At 37.5% G+C, this 19,150-nt stretch overlaps 1 protein-coding gene across 4 annotated transcripts in view; it reads left to right on the top strand.

The window, feature by feature from the left end:
- PIR121 (transcription activator) overlaps window positions 1-19,150 on the top strand; it is a 106,278-nt gene that overhangs the window by 58,966 nt on the left and 28,162 nt on the right. For all 4 annotated transcript variants that reach the window (XM_088871276.1, XM_006854187.4, XM_088871275.1 and 1 more), the window contains exon 25: window positions 13,406-13,549. In XM_088871276.1, coding sequence (XP_088727402.1) covers window positions 13,406-13,549 — 144 coding nt within the window. The remainder of the gene's footprint in view (window positions 1-13,405; window positions 13,550-19,150) is intronic.

Here is a 19,150-nt window from a genome sequence, read left to right as displayed (position 1 = left end):
ATGTGTGTGGACAACATGGCTATTAACAAGATCACGATCTACTGCTTACCTAATTTCACACCTTGATGATATGTTCGATATGTTGGCTGGTGCGTTTGTGTTATCAAAGATAGATTTGAGAACTCGGTACCATCAGATCCGTATTCAGCCATGAGATGAATGGAAGATGGCATTCAAAACACAAGAGAGCCTTTATGAGTGGTAGATGATGCCATTTAGCCTCTCCAATGCTCCCAATACTTTTATGAGGGGGATGAATCAGGTGTTTAAGCATTGTATTGATAGTTCTTGGTGGTCTACTTTGATGATATTCTAGGAGACAACATTGGCAGGCAGGTGGATATGGAGTAATTGTGGTTGGTGCTTGACTTGTTAGAGGGACAGCAGTTGTATTTGAATCTTAAAAGTTTGATTTCATGACAAACAACTTAAGTTTTCTTGGTTATGTTGTCTTGGCTAAGGGCATTAAAGTTGACCAAAAGAAAGTAGCTGTCATCCGGGATTGGGTTACTACTAGAATGCATGATGTTTGCAGTTTTCATGGGTTGGCTACTTTTTATTGGAGGTTTATTAGGTCATTCATTTCTAGCAAAGCACCTATTACATATTGTCGAAATAAGGGGGAGTAAAATATCACAATAAGTACATAATACCTAGTACATATTGTATGGACTGATGAGGCCGAGAAGATTTTCCAATTGGTGAAGAAAAGGATGATTGAGGTGCCTGTGTTGGCTCTTTCGGACATTGGTAATATCATCGAGCTAGACTGTGATGCTTCGCATGTCGGAATTGGTGCAGTATTAAGTCAAGGGGGCATCTTACTTCCTTCTTCAGTGACAAGTTAGATGACACCCGGCAGAGATATCCTACATATGGTGTGGAGTTTTATGTTGTTATTCCTGTTTAAGTTACTGCCATTATCTAATTCATAAGGATTGTTTTTTGTTCTCGGATCGTGAAGTGCTATAATATATTACTAGGCAAAATAAACCAACTGAATGAAATGCTCGATGAGTAACCTATTTGCAGGAGTTTACTTCAGGCATTCAACATAAGGCAGACGATTGAAACAGAGTGGTAGATGCTTTGAGTAGAAGATTGGCTTTGTTGACTACCATGGTAGCTACTATTACTGGTTTGAGTTTATGAAGGAACTCTATGCTGATGATTTTAGGAAATATGGGTTCAGTGACATGATGGAGTTCGTGGAGATTTCTTTATTCAAGTTTGTGAAAAAGGACACAAAGACTAGAGCCAATTTGCAAGCCAAAAAACAAGGCAAAATGGACACCTTCAACAAGCCACTTGCTAAAACCAAGCTAAGTGAATAAGTTACAATTTTTTTACATAACAATTACAACCATTTCTAGCCTTGTATAACCACTGTAAATAAACTCAAATACTAACCCCTTATGGGGCAATTACATATAAAGTAAGACTCTTATGAATTACACTTTCATAACACAAATTACATAAACTATGTCCCAAAGCTTAAATACATCATGCAACTACTCTAAACAAAATTATAAAGAATAAAATCAACTAAACAGGGAATTAGAATCCCAAATTAAAATAGGGAAGCCATGTTTCGGACCCCTTGTGCTGGGGCCACGCAATCAGGCCTTATAAGGACTTAATTTTGTCCTTTCGGATAGTACAAAAGTGGTTTAATCTCACAAGAGTGTCTAGTCCAAATGGGAAGAAATTACACACTTTAAAATCACTTCTTAAGATCTCAATACACTGGCATTATCATCCAAAATGGAATGCAAAAAGTTTGAATCGAATCGGATAAAGAACAAGAGAGTTATGGCCAAACTACACATGGTGGTCCCCAAAACTGTCTTGTACGGAAGATTATGAACCTCCATAGGTAAAAACGCGATGAAAAAGTTCTGAAATGGAGTGACACTCTGAGACTAAATTATTTGATGGGTTTGAAACAAAGTAATTAATGGATACTATGTATGATCATGGATTCTCATGTATATAGGCTATAACTCATGAAGGACCACACTATGAATAAAAATGATGAAAAAGATAATCAAATGGGGATTCTAAGATCAATGAAACTTTTCTAAATTCAAAACTCCAGCAACTATAGATGCCAATGATATGATCTTATGAGAAAAGAAAATTCAATGGAGTTTACCTTGATAAATGTACACTGTAGACTTAAGCATAAGAAAGGAGGACCACCATCAAGATCACTATTAATGGAACTCTAAAAGCTCTCTCACTTCAATTTTCTCTCACAAAACTTTAGAAGAAGTAGGGGAGCAACAATTTTTCAAAATGGTTTAAGAGTTGAGATTGTTAGGGTTTGAGATCTCATGATGTGTTTTTATAACATGGGTGTAACTTTGGATTCAATCAACACCCTCGATGCACTAATCCAAAGGCACTTGAGAGGCGAATGTACTTAACTACCCATCCCCATCTAACCACTAGGATGAAGGGATGGGATTTCACACCATTATCACTGACCCGAACCCTAAGTTATGCCACTTTACCATTTTGTCTTTGGCCCATGTTTTTGTTCCAATTGTATCCAATATGGCATTACAAAAATACCCTTAGTTTTTTTAATAATGTATTAGAGTAGATAATCACAAAGGCTAAAGGGCAAAGAATTAATTGGCAAAGCTCACACATGTGGATATATTCTTTTTTATCAAAGCCAATCACTTTGTAGATCTAAAATTTCAAACTAATCAATTTAAAGATAATGTCCCCTTCACAGTGTGTGAAGATATTTTTCAACTCAAATTTGAAAATGTATTTTCTCTTTAATATCAAATAAATAAATTAATTAAACTTCACACATGCCATGCATGATCCATGTGTGAGTTAATTAAGACGTATGATACATTGGGGGCCTTAATTTTATAACATTATATAACAAAATATAACAATATATAACAAGACACCAAAACACTACCCCTTTTTAAACAAGCAACCAAATGCCAATCTAGTCCCCCTGCCTAGGGATCAATGCGCCCTATGGCCACTCGGACGCCACATGGCACTTTCAGGTCAGGACTAAAGTAGAATTTGAGCCAAACAATATGAAAACCCTTATTTTTTTAGCGAATAAAATTCTGAAAGATTCTCTAAAATTCACAATAAATATTTAAAGTATTTTTGAGCAATTATTAGGTTTTTCTCATTATAAAATCGGAGAAAAGGTATAGTAAGATCTCAGGCTAATAACTATAGGTATTAGAGTACTCCATTGGGCTAGTCCCGAATGATGTTCTGTCGAGTCTCATATCGACCCAATTGACCTATGTTCTACAATCTAAAGCAGGGACACATAATTGGCCATATCAAAGCCGTTGAGCCAGAACTTCCGATCATTCGGCTCTGAATGGATTACAGGTGTACCTATGTGGGACATGATCCAACTCAATTGTAGGGGGTCTTCTCAAAGCACATGTGCACTGACTCTTCCAAACTCGAATAATGCATTTGGAAGAGTGGCTTCTCGTACGAAATGAAAATGCACATGCAATGCAATGGTCTCGTGTCAGAATACAAACTTGTGTCCCATAAGTCTTGACCATTCCATACAGGGCGAACACTCAATAAGTACTCGGGTTCTATTTTTCTCATTTGGATTCTCCAAGCCCTGGTCGATTGCAGCTAAACATGAGGCTAACCTATAAAATCCTGACTAAGAGATGACCCTCACACCTCTTTGAAAAATTGCTTTCTCAACACGTAAACTCTCGATGCCTCATGCGTACTCGGGGTAAAAGAATCTGGGCTCCATTTCGCAAAACGCCAAGATTTCAATCTCTCAATCGCTCCCACTGAAGGAGAGACTACTGAAATTTAAGCTTTTATAGGCCATATTTCCAACATTCTCCCACTTGGGTTTTTGAGGCCTGAATTCGTATATCTCTCTCTCTCATTATCGTTTACAATAAATCAAAACATGCATACTTATCCATGAATTTATCATTCATAAGCAATAGACAAAGTAATAACAACTATGTCAACCTCCTTAAACCCATCACATGCACATGCCTCATAAAATCATTTGCCCCCAAGCCTTTGGTTAATGGATCTGCATGCATAGCCTCAAATGGAATGTAACCAGCTTCGACTTCACCAGTTGCTATCTCTTCTCTTACTCTATGATATTGAACTTTAATGTACATTGACTTGCTGTGGAACCTTGGTCCAACTTCCACTGCTATTGCAGCTTTATTGTCACACATGATTCTAATAGTTCCATGTTTTAGAGGGTTGAAGTGAAGATGATTCAAGAACTTCTTAATCCAAATGGCTTTTAAAGTTGCAGAACTTAAAGCCATATACCCGGCTTCCATGGTAGATAGGGCTACAGTGTCTTGCTTCTTGGTGTGTCAAGAAATGGCACCACCCCCATAAAGAAATAGATAACCCGAAGTGGATCTCGAGTCATCCGGGTCTCCTTGATAGTCAGAGTACGTGTATCCCAAAACTTTAAGCTCACTCGCATTGCTATAGGTTAATCCATAATCAAATGTTCCTTTCAAATACCTCATGATTCTTTTAACGGCTTTCCAATGTTCTAATCCAGGATCACTTTGGAATCGACCAATCAAGCTTTGAACAAAAGCTAGATCGGGTCTAGTTCCCATGGTTAAATATATTAGTGATCCTACGGCAATCCGATACGAGATCCTTTCCATCTCATTTCTCTCAAAATCATTGTGTGGTTTCATATTGACATTTAATTTTCCTCTCCTTTCCACAGGTGTATTTATAGGCTTAGATTCACTCATACCAAATCTCTCAAGATCTTTCTTGCAATATGTAGATTAAGATAGTTGAATAGTGCAGGCTGCTCTATCTCTTATAATATGAATCCCTAACACATATGTAGCCTCACCCATATCTTTCATATCAAAATTACTTTATAGCATTGCCTTTGTGTCCCTTATATGGTATAGGGTGCTACTAGCTATTAGAATGTCATCCACATATAAAGTTATGAAAGTAATGCCAGTCCCATTGATCTTATGGTATACACAATGGTCAACTTCATTTGGTTTGAATCCATATCTAATCAGGGTTTGGTGGAACTTGAGGAACCATCTTTTTGAAGCTTGTTTGAGACCATAAAATGATTTGTTAAGTTTGTACACAAACTTTTCCTTTCCTTTCACAACAAAAACCCTCGGGTTGGTTCATGTATATATCCTCTTCTAGGTCACCATTTAAAAAGGCGGTTTTCACATCCATTTGATGCAATTCTGGTCAAGGTAGGCTATTATGGATGTGATCATCCTAATTGAAGGCATTTTGGCAACAGGTGAGTAGGTGTCAAAATAATCTACCCCTTCCTTTTGAGTAAAACCTTTTGCTACTCTTGCCTTGTATTTTTCAATACGCCCTTCGGAGTTAAGTTTCTTTTTGAAGCTTGTTGAAGCTTGTTTGAGACCATCTTTTTGAAGCTTGTTTTTGAACAACCATCTTTTTGAAGCTTGTTTGAGACCATAAAATGATTTGTTAAGTTTGTACACAAACTTTTCCTTTCCTTTCACAACAAAAACCCTCGGGTTGGTTCATGTATATATCCTCTTCTAGGTCACCATTTAAAAAGGCGGTTTTCACATCCATTTGATGCAATTCTGGTCAAGGTAGGCTATTATGGATGTGATCATCCTAATTGAAGGCATTTTGGCAACAGGTGAGTAGGTGTCAAAATAATCTACCCCTTCCTTTTGAGTAAAACCTTTTGCTACTCTTGCCTTGTATTTTTCAATACGCCCTTCGGAGTTAAGTTTCTTTTTGAATATCCACTTACATCCAATGGATCTAAGGTTAGGTGGTAATCGGACTAACTTCCATATATGGTTCTTTATGATTGAATTTATCTCATCTTGCATGGCTTCTTTCTATAACTTATTATCCGGACAAGACATAGCATGTAGGAAAGAATAAGGTTTATCATCGGGTTCTTCACTAATCCTCTTATAGTCCTCCCCAAGGTAAGTGAAAAAGGTAGGTGGTCTCTTTATTCTCTCACTTCGCCTAAGTGGGATGGTTTCAATTTCTTTGTTAGACTGAAGCTCATGGAAGTCTACTCTCTTTTGGGTTGATTCTCTCTCAAGGAATTTATCTTCAAGGAAATGGGCATCAAGGCTTTCAATCACATTATGATTCACAAGGTTATAAAACCTAAAACCCTTCCCCTGACATGGGTATCCTATGAAATTATATTTTATGGTTTTAGAATCAAGTTTAGACCTATTTGGGAATGGTATGAGAACATGGGCTGAGCATTCCCAAACCTTGAGGTGTTTTATTGAGGGAGGTCGGCCCATAAAGAGTTGGTAAGGAGTTAATTAAATTGCTTTGGTGGAAGTCCGATTAAGGACATATGTGGCGGTTAGAATCGCCTCCCCCCAAAACTCTAATCTAAGATTAGCGGTACTCATCATACTTCGCACCATCTCAACTAGGGTCCTATTCCTTCTCTCGGCAACCCCATTTTGTTCGGGTGAGTAAGGCATGGTGGTTTGGTGGACAATCCCATATTGGACACAGATCTTGAAAGGCTTGGAAGGTGTATTCCCCACCCCTATCTGATCTAAGGTTTTTGATGGTTCGACTTAGTTGGTTTTCAACTTCCACTTTATATTGTTGGAATTTGGTTATGGCCTCACTTTTGTTTCTCATGAGATAGGTGTGATCAAAACGGGAATGGTCATCAATGAAGGTTATGAAATACCTCATGTGCCCCATGGTAGGCACACTCATAGTCCACACATCCGAGTGGATTAGTTCTAGAAGACTAAAGACCCTTTCGACCTTTTGGTGGGACTTCTTTACCATCTTTCCTTTAAGGCAAGCCTTGCATCTATTTTGAGAATCGATATTCATTTTATCAAGCAATGCTTCTTTCATCATAATATGCATTCTCGATGGATTAATGTGACCTAACCTTAAATGCCATATAGTAAAATTTTGTAAATCATCACCCATTTAAGCAAACTCCTTTTTCATTTTGATTTCATAAAGCCCTTGAACCAAGTGGGCTACAAAAACAAAGTCTCCATTAATAGAGCTATCATGCACATAGACCTTTTCCTCCTTAAACAAGAGCACAAACCCGACTTTACTCATCTTGAAAACCGAGATGAGCTTCTTCCTCATCCCGGGTGCATAGAGGGTGTCCTTGAGCCTGAGCGTCTCACCATTAGTGAGCTCTAACACATAGTCCCCTTTTCCTAAGACCCTTTTCATTTGATTTCCACCCATATAAAGATTATGGGTACCGGGTTTGACATCATAAAACCTTCTAAAGCCCTTCATAGAATTTGTCACATAGATAGTAGCCCCCGAGTCAAGAGCCCACACATCTACCTCCTCATTGGCAATCAAAGTCTCATGTACCATGCAAACTCTCTCTTTCCTTAGTCCTCCACCGGTATTAGCTTGAGGCTTACCGGTATTGGGCTTAAGAGCAAAATGAGGGTTTTGTGGAGACGAAGGATGTCTACAAAACTTTTGAGTATGCCCGTATTTCTTGCATCTAAAGCATTGTACGTTCGAATAATCTTGGCTTGAGGGTCAAACCAACCTCCCACCTATCATCATGGGTGTGGGTGGTGGTTTAGGCCTAAAAGGCATGGGGCTAGCGTGGTTTGGTGGGAACGCATGGGTTTTAGGAGGGTAAGGGCTAAAGGGATAAGGAGAGTAGGATTTTCCCTTTTGCTTCCCCTTCCCTTTCCATTTGCCTTTTCCCTTTCTGTTTTTGTTCTTAGCATTACCACTCCTATTCACTCTCACATTACATGTATTTACCATAGAAGAGTTAGGAAGAGAAGAAGAGATAGGAATAATGAGTAAGGGAGTAGAAGAAGATGAGGGTTGGTGAGATTTTACTATATGGACCATGGAAGATGGTCCATCCAATGCCATCCTTCTTTGCTTTTCCCCTTCTTTGAAAAATGCAATCTCCTCCACTGTTGTAGGTGCATCTTTGGCTATCAAATTGGCCACAAAGGTCTCCCATGAGGGAGAGATCGTAACCACAAACATCGTCTTTTGTGTCACCTTATCATATTAGTGACCGGCTCTCACTCTCTCTTGAACGGGCTACCATGGGTTCTTATTTGGCACTCTATAATCCCTCTAAAGACCCTAAAAGAGGCTGTAAATGAGCCTAGCTTTGATACCAATTGAAAGTGGTTACAAAGATTAGAGAAAATTTTCAAGCCGAAAAACAGGGCAAAACGAACACCTTCAACAATCCACTTGCTAAAAACCAAGCTAAGTGAATAAGTTACAATCTTTTTACATAACAATTACAACCATTTCTAGCCTTGTATAACCACTGTAAATAAACTCAAATACCAACCCTTTATGGGGCAATTACATATAAAGCAAGACTAGCTTATCAATTACACTTTGACTAGCTTATCAATTACACTTTCATAGCATAAATTACATAAACTATGTCCCAAAGCTTAAATACATCATGCAACTAATCTAAACAAATTATAAAGATAAAATCAACTAAATAGGGAATTAGAATACCAAATTAAAATAGGGAAGCCATGTTTCGGACCCCTTGTGCTGGGGCCACGCAATCGAGCCCTATAAGGACTTAATTTTGTCCTTTGGGATTGTACAAAGGTGGTTCATTCTCACAAGAGTGTCTAATCCAAATAGAAAGAAGTTGCACACCTTAAAATCACTTCTTAAGATCTCAACACACAAGCATTATCATCCAAAACGGAATGCAAAAGGTTTGAATCGAATCGGATATAGAACAAGAGAGTTATGGCCAAATAACACACGATGGTTCCTCGGACCACCAAAACAGTCTTGTATGGAAAGATTATGAACCCCCATAGGTAAAAAACGTGATGAAAAAGTTCTGAAAATGGAGTGACACTCTAAGACTAAATTATTTGATGCGTTTGAAACAAAGTAATTAATGGATACTATGCATGATCAAGGATTCTCATGCATATAGGCTATAACTCATGAAGGACCACACTATGTATAAGCATGATGAAAAAGATGATCAAACGAGGATTCTAAGATCAATGAAACTTTTCTAAATTCAAAACTCCAGCAACTATAGATGCCAATAATATGATCTTTTGAGAAAAGAAAATTCAATGGAGTTTACCTTGATAAATGTACACTATGGATTTAAGCATAAGAAAGGAGGACCACCATCAAGATCACTATTAATGGAACTCTAAAAGCTCTCTCTCTTCAATTTTCTCTCACAAAACCTTAGAAGGAGGTGAGAAGCAACAATTTTTCAAAATGGTTCAAGAGTTGAGATTGTTAGGGTTTGAGATCTCATGCTGTGCTTTTATAACATGGGTGTAACTTTGGATTCAATCAACACCCTTGATGCACTAATCCAAAGGCACATGAGAGGTTAATGTACCTAGCCACCCATCCCCATCCAACCACTAGGATGAAGGGATGGGATTTCACACCATTGTCGCTTACCTTAACCCTAAGTTATGCCACTTTACTATTTTGTTCTTAGCCCATGTTTTTAATCCAATTATATCCAATATGACCTTACAAAAATACCCTTAGTTTTTTTAATAATGTGGTAGAGTAGATAATCACAAAAGCTAAAGGGGAAAGAAGTAATTGGCAAAGCTCACACATGTGGAGATATTCTTCATTATCAAAGCCAATCACTTTGTAGATCTAAAATTTCAAACTAATCAGTTTAAAGATAATGTCCCCTTCGCACATGTGTGTGAAGATATTTTTCAACTCAAATTTGAAAATGCATTTTCTCTTTAATATCAAATAAATTAATTAATTAAACTTCACACATGCCATGCATGACCCATGTGTGAGTTAATTAAGACATGTGATAAAAAGGGGACCTTAATTTATAACATTATATAAAAAAAATATAGCAATATATAACAAGACACCAAAACACAACCCCTTATTAAACAAGCAACTAAATGCCAATCTAGTCCCCCGCCTAGGGATCAGTGCCCAGCTGGGCGGTGATCCTAGAGTGAGGTGCGGGGTGCCATGTGGCAGCCCTATGGCCACTTGGACGCCACATGGCACTACCAGGTCAAGACCAAAGTGGAATTTGAGCCAAACAATATGAAAACTCTTATTTTTTTAGCAAATAAAATTCCGAAAAATTCTCTAAAATTCATAATAAATATTTAAAGTATTTTTAAGCAATTATTAGGTTTTTCTCATCATTATAAAATTGGACAAAAGGTATCGTGAGATCTCAAGCTATTAACTATAGGTATCGGGGTACCCCATTGGGCTAGTCCCGAATGATGTTCCACCGAGTCTCAGATCGACCCAATAGACCTATGTTCCATAGTCTAAAGCAGGGACACATAATTGGTCATATCAGAGCCGTTGAGTCAGAACTTCCGATCATTCGGCTCTCAATGGATTACAGGTGTACCCCTATGGGACATGATCCAACTCAGTTACAGGTGTCCTCTCAAAGCACATGTGCACTGGCTCTTCCAAACTCGGATAATGCATTTGGAAGAGTGGCTTCCCGTTGAGTCAGAACTTCCGATCATTCGGCTCTCAATGGATTACAGGTGTACCCCTATGGGACATGATCCAACTCAATTACATGTGTCCTCTCAAAGCACATGTGCACTGGCTCTTCCAAACTTGGATAATGCATTTGGAAGAGTGGCTTCCCGTACGAAATGAAAATGCACATGCCATGTAATGGTCTCGTGTCAGGATATGGACTTATGTCTCATAAGTCTTAACCATTTCATACAGGGCGAATACTCAATAAGTACTCGGGTTCTCCAAGCCTGAGCCGATTGCAGCTAAACTTGAAGCTAACCTATAAAATCCTGACTAGAAGGTGACCCTTACACCTCATTGAGAAACTGCCGTGAACTCTCGATGCCTCATGCGTACTCGGGGTAAACTTCTCAGCCATTTTTAGGGCACTTTGTGGAAGAAATTAGGTACACGATTACTTTTCAGTAATGCCTATCACCTAAAGTAGATGGGCTGATTGAAGTGGTAAACCATACTCTTAGTAATCTTCTCACAAGTATTGTGAGGGAAAAGAAGAAACAATGGAATCTAGCACGGCCTTAAGTTGAGCTTACCTATAACAGTGCTAGTAGTAGGCCTACTTGTAAGAATCCAACTGAGGTGGTATATGGGAAGAACCCTACCCATTTGTACTTGTTTCCTATTTAGAGTAATGGTGTGGGTCATGCTACTGTTGAGGAGTTGTTTGTGGAGATGAGCGAAGTCCATGAGTAGGTGAATGCTAAGTTAGAGGCCAATACAGAGAAATATGAAAAGTTCCTAACAAACATCGTTGTTTAAAGGAGTTTAAGGCGGGAGATTGGGTGATGGTGTACAGAAAGGAAAGGCATCTACCTGGCAAATACAACAAATTGAATGGCTGCTAGGCATACCCGTTTAAGATTTTCAAGAAGATGCGCAGCAAAGCTTACAAGGTTGCATTGCCTTCACATATAGAGACTGCGGTAATATTTGAAGAAGATGTGCAGCAACGCTTACAAGGTCCCTTTGCCTTCACATATCGAGGCTCTGGATGTCTTCAACTTTGCTGATTTGTTCAAGTATCTTGGGCTGGATGAAGGCTCTAACTCGAGGGTTAGTTCTCCTCAACCCGTGGAGAATGATTATGCACAAAGTGAATCAAGTGGACAAAATGACGAGTTTCTCCTATGGAAGCAATAGATTCCTCCTAACTCCCCTGTATATTTGGAGGATGTGAACCCTAGGAGGGCTACCAAGAAGAACTAAAAGAACAAGCATTGCTTGGGATGATTTTCTAGTTATTTTTAGGTTATTTGGGTTATTTTTCTGTTAGTTTTAATTGGGTTTATTTTCTGTGCCAGTTGGGGGCTTTCTAGGCATTTTATTTATAGTAAGCGTCATTTATTTTAAAAGTCACTTAAATTAGGACTTTGGGCATTTTTTTTGTTATATGGACACTTAATGTCTTTAAGCATTAAGTAATAATATATAAGAGCTGCATGGGGCTAGGGACAGCCATTCATGTGACTTTTCAAATTGAAAAAAAAGAGAGAAAGCTTAGGCATTTGGAAGCCTTAGTTGGGGTTTGAAGATGCAACTCTAGACTACTTCTATTTGTTGCTTGCTCTTGGCCTGAAAGTTTGCTGATTTTACTAATCTCTATCAATTTTACAACATCAGTAATTGTGGTTTAGATTTTCCTGCTATTGCTTCTTTGGTTATTTATTTTTTCAAATTTATTAGTGTATTGTTCTTGTGTATTTGGATTTCTTGGAATCAGTTGTTAGTGACTGACAAGTTGGTTTAGAGTGCTGGATTTGTTGTTGTCGAAGGGGTGAGCACAACAAGTAGTAATCGAGTGAGTCTTGTTTTTCCACTTTTTTTGTTGGAGGCTTGTTTTTCAACTTGTATTAAAGAATGAAACAACCCTCAAGAAGGGATTTGATATTGTAGAACTTTAACTGTTGATATACTTGATGAAATGCCACATTCCTAGCTACGTGTTACAATTTATTTATGTCAAGCATACTCTTGACTTATTGAAACGAGACTTCTTAGAGCTAAACCTCGTGAGTTCCTTGTTGAGCGAAGTGCTATATTTCCCAGGCATGTCGGGAAGCCTTTTAGAACTATGACAGTGTAAGATCAAAGCTTCTTGAATATCCTTCATCACAAAACAAAATATTAGTCTAAAAGTGTTCTTTCCTATCATTCTTTCTGACATCCTTCCTTCAATCTATCCTTGATTATATTGCTATGAGAGAGATCTTCCTCTAATCACTATCTTGGTATAGATTTGCCTGTTAGTTGCATAGATGCCAAAATCATGGATATTTCTGTTTCTGTTTGTAAATATAAAAGGCTGATTTAAATGATTCAACTAGATTTCCTGCTTCAATTTATTTTCTTTTGATTTGGAAAATTTATGCTCGCCTTAGTATGATTTCCATTTAATAAGATATTTAGTTTTAGATTGGTATAGAGACCTCTCCAAGATATTCTACATCTCCCTTAGTTGATCCATCGAGTCAATGCTCACTTTTAATGGTGGTGTTCTGTTGTTTATTGATTGCTTTCTCTTACTTTTTTGTAGTACAGTGCATCAAATTAGTTGTGATTTGTCAAGGTTGTATCCTTTGTGTTCGTGAATGTTAACGAGTTTTTTATTGCTTTTTTTTTCCTTAGGCAAATGCCATGTACTTGATCCAATGATTGTGTCAATGTCACATGTTCCTACTTAATGTTTTAGGCTTGTGTTAGGAAACAGATTGGTTTAGTTAGTGTAGGTTTCTTCCTTGCCCTTCGTAAAAATTCTATTAGCTATTTGTTGCTTCATTCGCATGCTATTAGTTACAAATCTGATTGTTATTTTGGTGTCCTTTTCTTGCAGGAGTTGAATGTTGCATACCATAGTTTTGCGCAGCTATACAGCAAGTTTTTTGGACTACCTCACATATTTGCTATACTTAAACTTCTGGGATCTAGATCAATCCCATGGCTTATTAGAGCTTTGCTTGATCTTCTAACAGTCAAGGTAAACTTTACCACGAACAATTGAGACCATTGGTAAAAATGACAATCTAAGGATTTGTGTGCTGAAGCATTACAGATTTCTTTATATGTGTGTCTATTAGAATGATTTGCTTGTTTACATGATGAGACATCATTGGGGGAATTGAAACTTTGCAACATCATTTCCTTCTTGAATTTTGTTCTGCTTTTTGAATCTTGACTTATGATTTCTTTCTAACACCTTTATTGTCTGTTTGGTTTAGTGTTTGTAATTTTTCCACCTCCGATGTGATGAAGATCTGTTATATTACTGATGTATGAAAATCCTAATCCATTGATTGAGATCTTGCATACCAAAAACTAATATGGCTGGTTTCTAACTTGCATATTGGCTTGACTCCAAATTAATTTTGCTAAAGTTATTTTTCATTTATTCTTGGTTATTCAGATATTTTCACCTCTACATAGTGCGTAGCGTCATAGGGAATGTGATAGTATCTGATCCTTCATTCAAGACTATCACTTATTTATGAAACTAGTGTTGCCTTCTTGTTACAAAAAGTTAAAGTAACTTGCTTTTCATCAAAATTATAAGATGTGAAATAGACTTGGCTAATTTAATTTCCATTTAGATTGGGTTTCAAGGTTTATGTTCACAAATATGCCACTTATAGCATGGCTGATATGATAGAAGTTCGGTGTTCTATTTGTAGAACGCCAATGATCACTTGTCTATATGGATTTTCCACGAACTTTTGCTATTTCCTTCTAATGCCTAAATGTAATATGAAAAGAGCTATGTACCATTTAAAACTAAATACTCTGAAGAAAAGGGAACATAAATTATTAGATTACCCAAGATCTTCACTATCAAATATAGCATTAACATTTAGGTTCATTTCTTCTGCTCTATGTTTTGTTTGCGAGTCTCAAGGAGTAATGTTTTTCTAGTGCAAGTAGTAATGTGTGACTCTATTGCCAAGAAACAATCATGAAACTGGTTATTTGGGCAAGAAGCATTGAATGCTATCGTGATTCATTTCCCCTACTCTAAATTGAAATAAGATTGAAGGTCCACATTTCTTGATTCGCTCATATCACTTTCTCACTTGTTCTTGATGATGGAATTATTGATTATTTGTCTCATGTGTTTTTTCTTAACAAAAAAGAACTTAGAAACTTTGTGAAAAATGAAGATAGGAAAGTGATGGAGGGCAAAGCTATGCATATTTTTAATATTTGTTTAGTTTCAAAGGATTCATCTTTTTACAGTGTTAAAAAATGCGGATTCGGCTACCTAGGCATATTGGGGGCTAGGCGGCCAGGAGCCCGCCTTGGCGCCCAGGAACAGGGACGGGTAGCGACCATTCTCATAAGAATTTAATATATAGCTTACTATGTTTGTTGTACAATAGGACTTTACTCATTAAGATATCATATAATTAAGAATTTAAGAAAAACATATATAATTAAGATGTTAGTTTCAAAACAGTATGAGGTATGACTGAATATTACTTTACAATAAGACTTAAATGAGTATATCAGATCTTAGTTTCACTTTCACATAAAACTTAACTCATTAAGATATCACATAAATACATGTCAATTATTTATCAAATAAAGTAAAACAAAAATAATATAATATCAAAACATGACACATTGTACAAAAATGAATCAACTATTCATAAAAGAATACGACATATGCTCAATTTCATCGACCAAATGTGAAAAAAATCAATTAATGACAAAATAAATCAATCTTTTACTTACAAACATGTAAACATATTGTAAAAGAAAAAAAAAGAAAGTAAAAGAAAAACACATCCATCACAACATAATATATTGTAGCAAAATAAATCAAAACCATCTTTCAAATCTGATAATATTTTAAAAATATCAAAATCAAATCGATGTCGGTATAAACCTCGTCTATTAGGTCGCTCAAAGTCCTCAAAATCAACTACTACAAGCTTTAAATCCACCCAAAAACTATTGCCTTTCTTTTGGAAAAAAATCGAAAAAAACAAAAAATTATCGATCTTTCCATAAATCTCAAAAGAGTGATTTTTGGGGAGTTTTTCTCACCCTAAAAGCCATGGTTTTTTAGAATACCCCCGAAAACACATTTTTCCAAATTTTATGGGGGAAAATTTTCAATTTTTTGACCTCGCTGTGACCCATTTTCCGCCCTTTTGCAACTTGTCGTGAGGCGGGCGCCTAGACTAGAGCGCCTAGGTGGTGCCATGCCGCCCCCCTAGGCGGGCACCTAGATGCAAGACGCTTTATCACCTCGCCTTATTAGTGCCTAGTTGATTTTTGAAATTTTGGCCTAGGCGGTCGGGCGGGCGAATTTTCAAACATTAATTTTCTTTGGCCTTAGGGTTTATTTTTTTAAGGTCCTAAGTTCTTTTTAGGGAGTCTAGAATTTTTTATATGTTTTAGAATTTTAGAAGATGTTCAGAAAAATGGCTAGAACACTTAGGGAACCTTTGTTTGGTGTATAAAGTTTTCCCCAGGAAAAATATTTACATATGTAAACACTTTGTAAGAAAAACTTTTGTAGACTTTCTTTTCTCCATGTTTGTTAAGATGTTTAAAAGACATTGTATAATGAATTTCATATGTTTGGTATTTAAATATGTTTTTTAAATATGTAAAATATATACATGCATTATTTGAATATTATTATTTACATATTATTAAAATATTATATTAATATTATTTAAATGTTATATCTATATCAAATATAAACATTATATAATATATTGTATTGTAAATATCTATTATATAAACAAAATATTATATAATAAAACATATTTGTATAGGGTGTGGTTTCTATAGGGTTGCAACCTTAAACAGTGCACCTCCAAATTTTATTGTAACATGTAATTTTGGTGTAAAATTCTTAGGATTATTTTGAAAATCTATTTTCTTATCTAATTACAGAATTTTAAACTCTAAAAATGGTTAAATTTAAGTAGATCTATAAAAATATCAAAATCTTGAAAATGGACGGTCTAGATAATGTGTTGCAAGATACACTATTTATGGGGCTCAAAATCTTTATTTTTTTCATATTCATACAGCTCAATGTTGAGATGATCAATTAGAGGGGTTTCTCAACATTAAAAATCCTTTTCCAATGGATTTTTGAGGTGCATCTGTAATTCTACATTTTAAGGTTGCAACCTTATATAAAACTTTTTCATATATTATATATGGTACAAATATATACTAATACTATAAATATAAATATATAATATTATATATTATATATAATATATAATAAAATATAATATGATCGTATTTCTATAGAGTAATGATATGTAAGACCCTCCCACACCCATATGAGTAGGACCCCAAAGGATCACCATTAAATTTTGAAACAGATCCCTAGAAAAGTTATCAATAAACCAATTTACCTAACTCCCACACCCATGTAACTTTTCTAGAGATCTGTATTAAAAATTAATGGTAATCCTTTGGGGTCCTACTCACATGGGTGTGGGAGGATCTTATAGTGTCATTACTCATTTCTATATTATATAAATATAATAAATATATTTCATATAATACAAATATATTAGTAATATATATTATAGGATATATATAACACATAATACCATATAATATATTTCTATATTATATATTATAAAATAAATATTTATATTATATAATACAAATAATTATTAATAATATAAATATATTATTATATAATAATATTATTATTTATTATTATTATACTAATATATATTATCTAATATTATATAATGTAGTATAATAAAAATTAATATATTTTTTATATAAAATATTTTTTTATATTATATATTAAAATTATTGAAGTAAAGTTTATACATTAAATATACTATTTAATATATAAATAAAATAAGAGGGACTTTTTGTAATGAAAATGGCACCGCCTACCCCCCTCCCCTCTCTCAGCTGGAACCACATCTACGACTTGTATCCCACAACCCATCTTCTCCAATCTCGTCCTGTGAGTCCCCCTCCCCACTTAACCTTCCAACAGCATAACAGGGTTGTGGCTCAGGAGACCACAACACCCAGCCAGAAGGCTTCCTTTGCTCAGGTCACTTCAGCGACCAAACCTACTTTTGCCTCCCCTCCCAAACCCCTGTTGCCCTCTCGGAACCTCTCTCGCTCCTCCTGCTCTCCTTACCTTTCCTTCTGCTTATCCCCATCTCCCGAGGAGACAGAGTCTATTCGCTCTAAACTGTCTGTTGCTTTAATAGTGTCTTTTATTCCTCGTCGTGACGATTACAGAGGAATCGAGAGATGGGCAAGTAGCACTCTGAAGGAACCGAATCTATCCTGTAGACACCTTTCCAATGGCGATTACCTGTTCTCCTTTCTGTACCCTGCCGGAGCTTAGCTTGCTTTACAGGAAGCAACCGACCTTTCTTTCAAAGGAGCCCGTGTTTCTCTTCGGGCATGGTCGCTTGTTGAAGGCTCCTTCTGCGAAGAAAGGGTCTGGCTCACCCTTAAACACATCCCCCTTAACGTGTGGACACCTGAGATTTTCTGGAGAATTGGGGGAGCTTGTGGTTCATTGATCTCCATTCACTGGATCTTCATGGAAACCTTACCGTTGGGATCCATTCGACTTCTCTTGGAAGCCGTAGATACGAGCCACATCCCTCAGTTGGTCTAGCTTGAAGTTGATAATCTATACTACCGTGTCTCAGTTTCGTGGTCTTCAGCCTCGCCTCCCTCCTCAAAATTCTTTCAACATGCCGACCTTGTCACTCTACCGATTTCCATACCAGAAAACCATGATCAGGCTTGGACCGTGGTGTCCAGGAAGAAACGACACCGTCAGCGCCCCCGTAGACGACCCCCCGACCCAACCCACATCAAACCAGTCCGCCCACAACTCTCCAGCTAGAACCCCTCCTTCTGGCGTCCTCGGGCTCCACGCTCCTCTCCTTCTTTTCTAACTCGGGGTCCGCCGCATGACCCGAGACCCGGTGATATTGATAGGACAGGGTCACCCTCAGATCCCACCCCACCTTTGTCCCGTCGACCCAGAAAGAAGTTCTAAAGGACACCTCTTCACCTCCTCTACTTACGGGCTTTGCTGACAAACCCGGTCCGTCGCACTTCTTACCCTCGCTCTCCTCTCCCACCGACCTATGTCCCATCCCTCTCTCATCATTACCTCCCTCTCCCCCCCCCGTCATCCCCGTCCACGTGTCCCCTCGAGCCCCTTGTCATACCCCACCCTTCGCTCGATAAGCCCGCTGGTCCTCGTCACGTGTTGCAGTCGCCTCCTTCCTCCATGCACGTTTCCCCTCCGTCGCCCTCGCCGTCCTCTTCTCCTCTGCAGCAGGGACACCCGTTTCTGACGATGCCGGCGGCAACTGTACCAGCGCCGCCTGGCTCTACCTTTGCGCTTCCTTCTCTAGCTCTCACTGCTTCTTCTCTGGCTCTCACAGTTCCTCAGCAGTCGGCCTGTAGCTCTCCACCCACTTCAGCCGTTCCCCTTCCCTCCTCTAAAGCCTCAGAGCAACCCTCTTTCGCCGCTGCTGCTGCACCCTTTGCCCCTGTCGACCCTACCCCTGTGCTCCACACCTCTTTGTTGAAGGCCCCTCTTCTTTCCTCA

This window comes from Amborella trichopoda, chromosome 7 (genome assembly GCF_054954075.1).
Source record: "Amborella trichopoda isolate Santa Cruz 75 chromosome 7, AtrichopodaSantaCruz75HAP2 v2.0, whole genome shotgun sequence".
In the NCBI taxonomy this organism is placed as follows: domain Eukaryota; kingdom Viridiplantae; phylum Streptophyta; class Magnoliopsida; order Amborellales; family Amborellaceae; genus Amborella; species Amborella trichopoda.
This window is presented reverse-complemented; position numbering and strand designations above follow the sequence as displayed.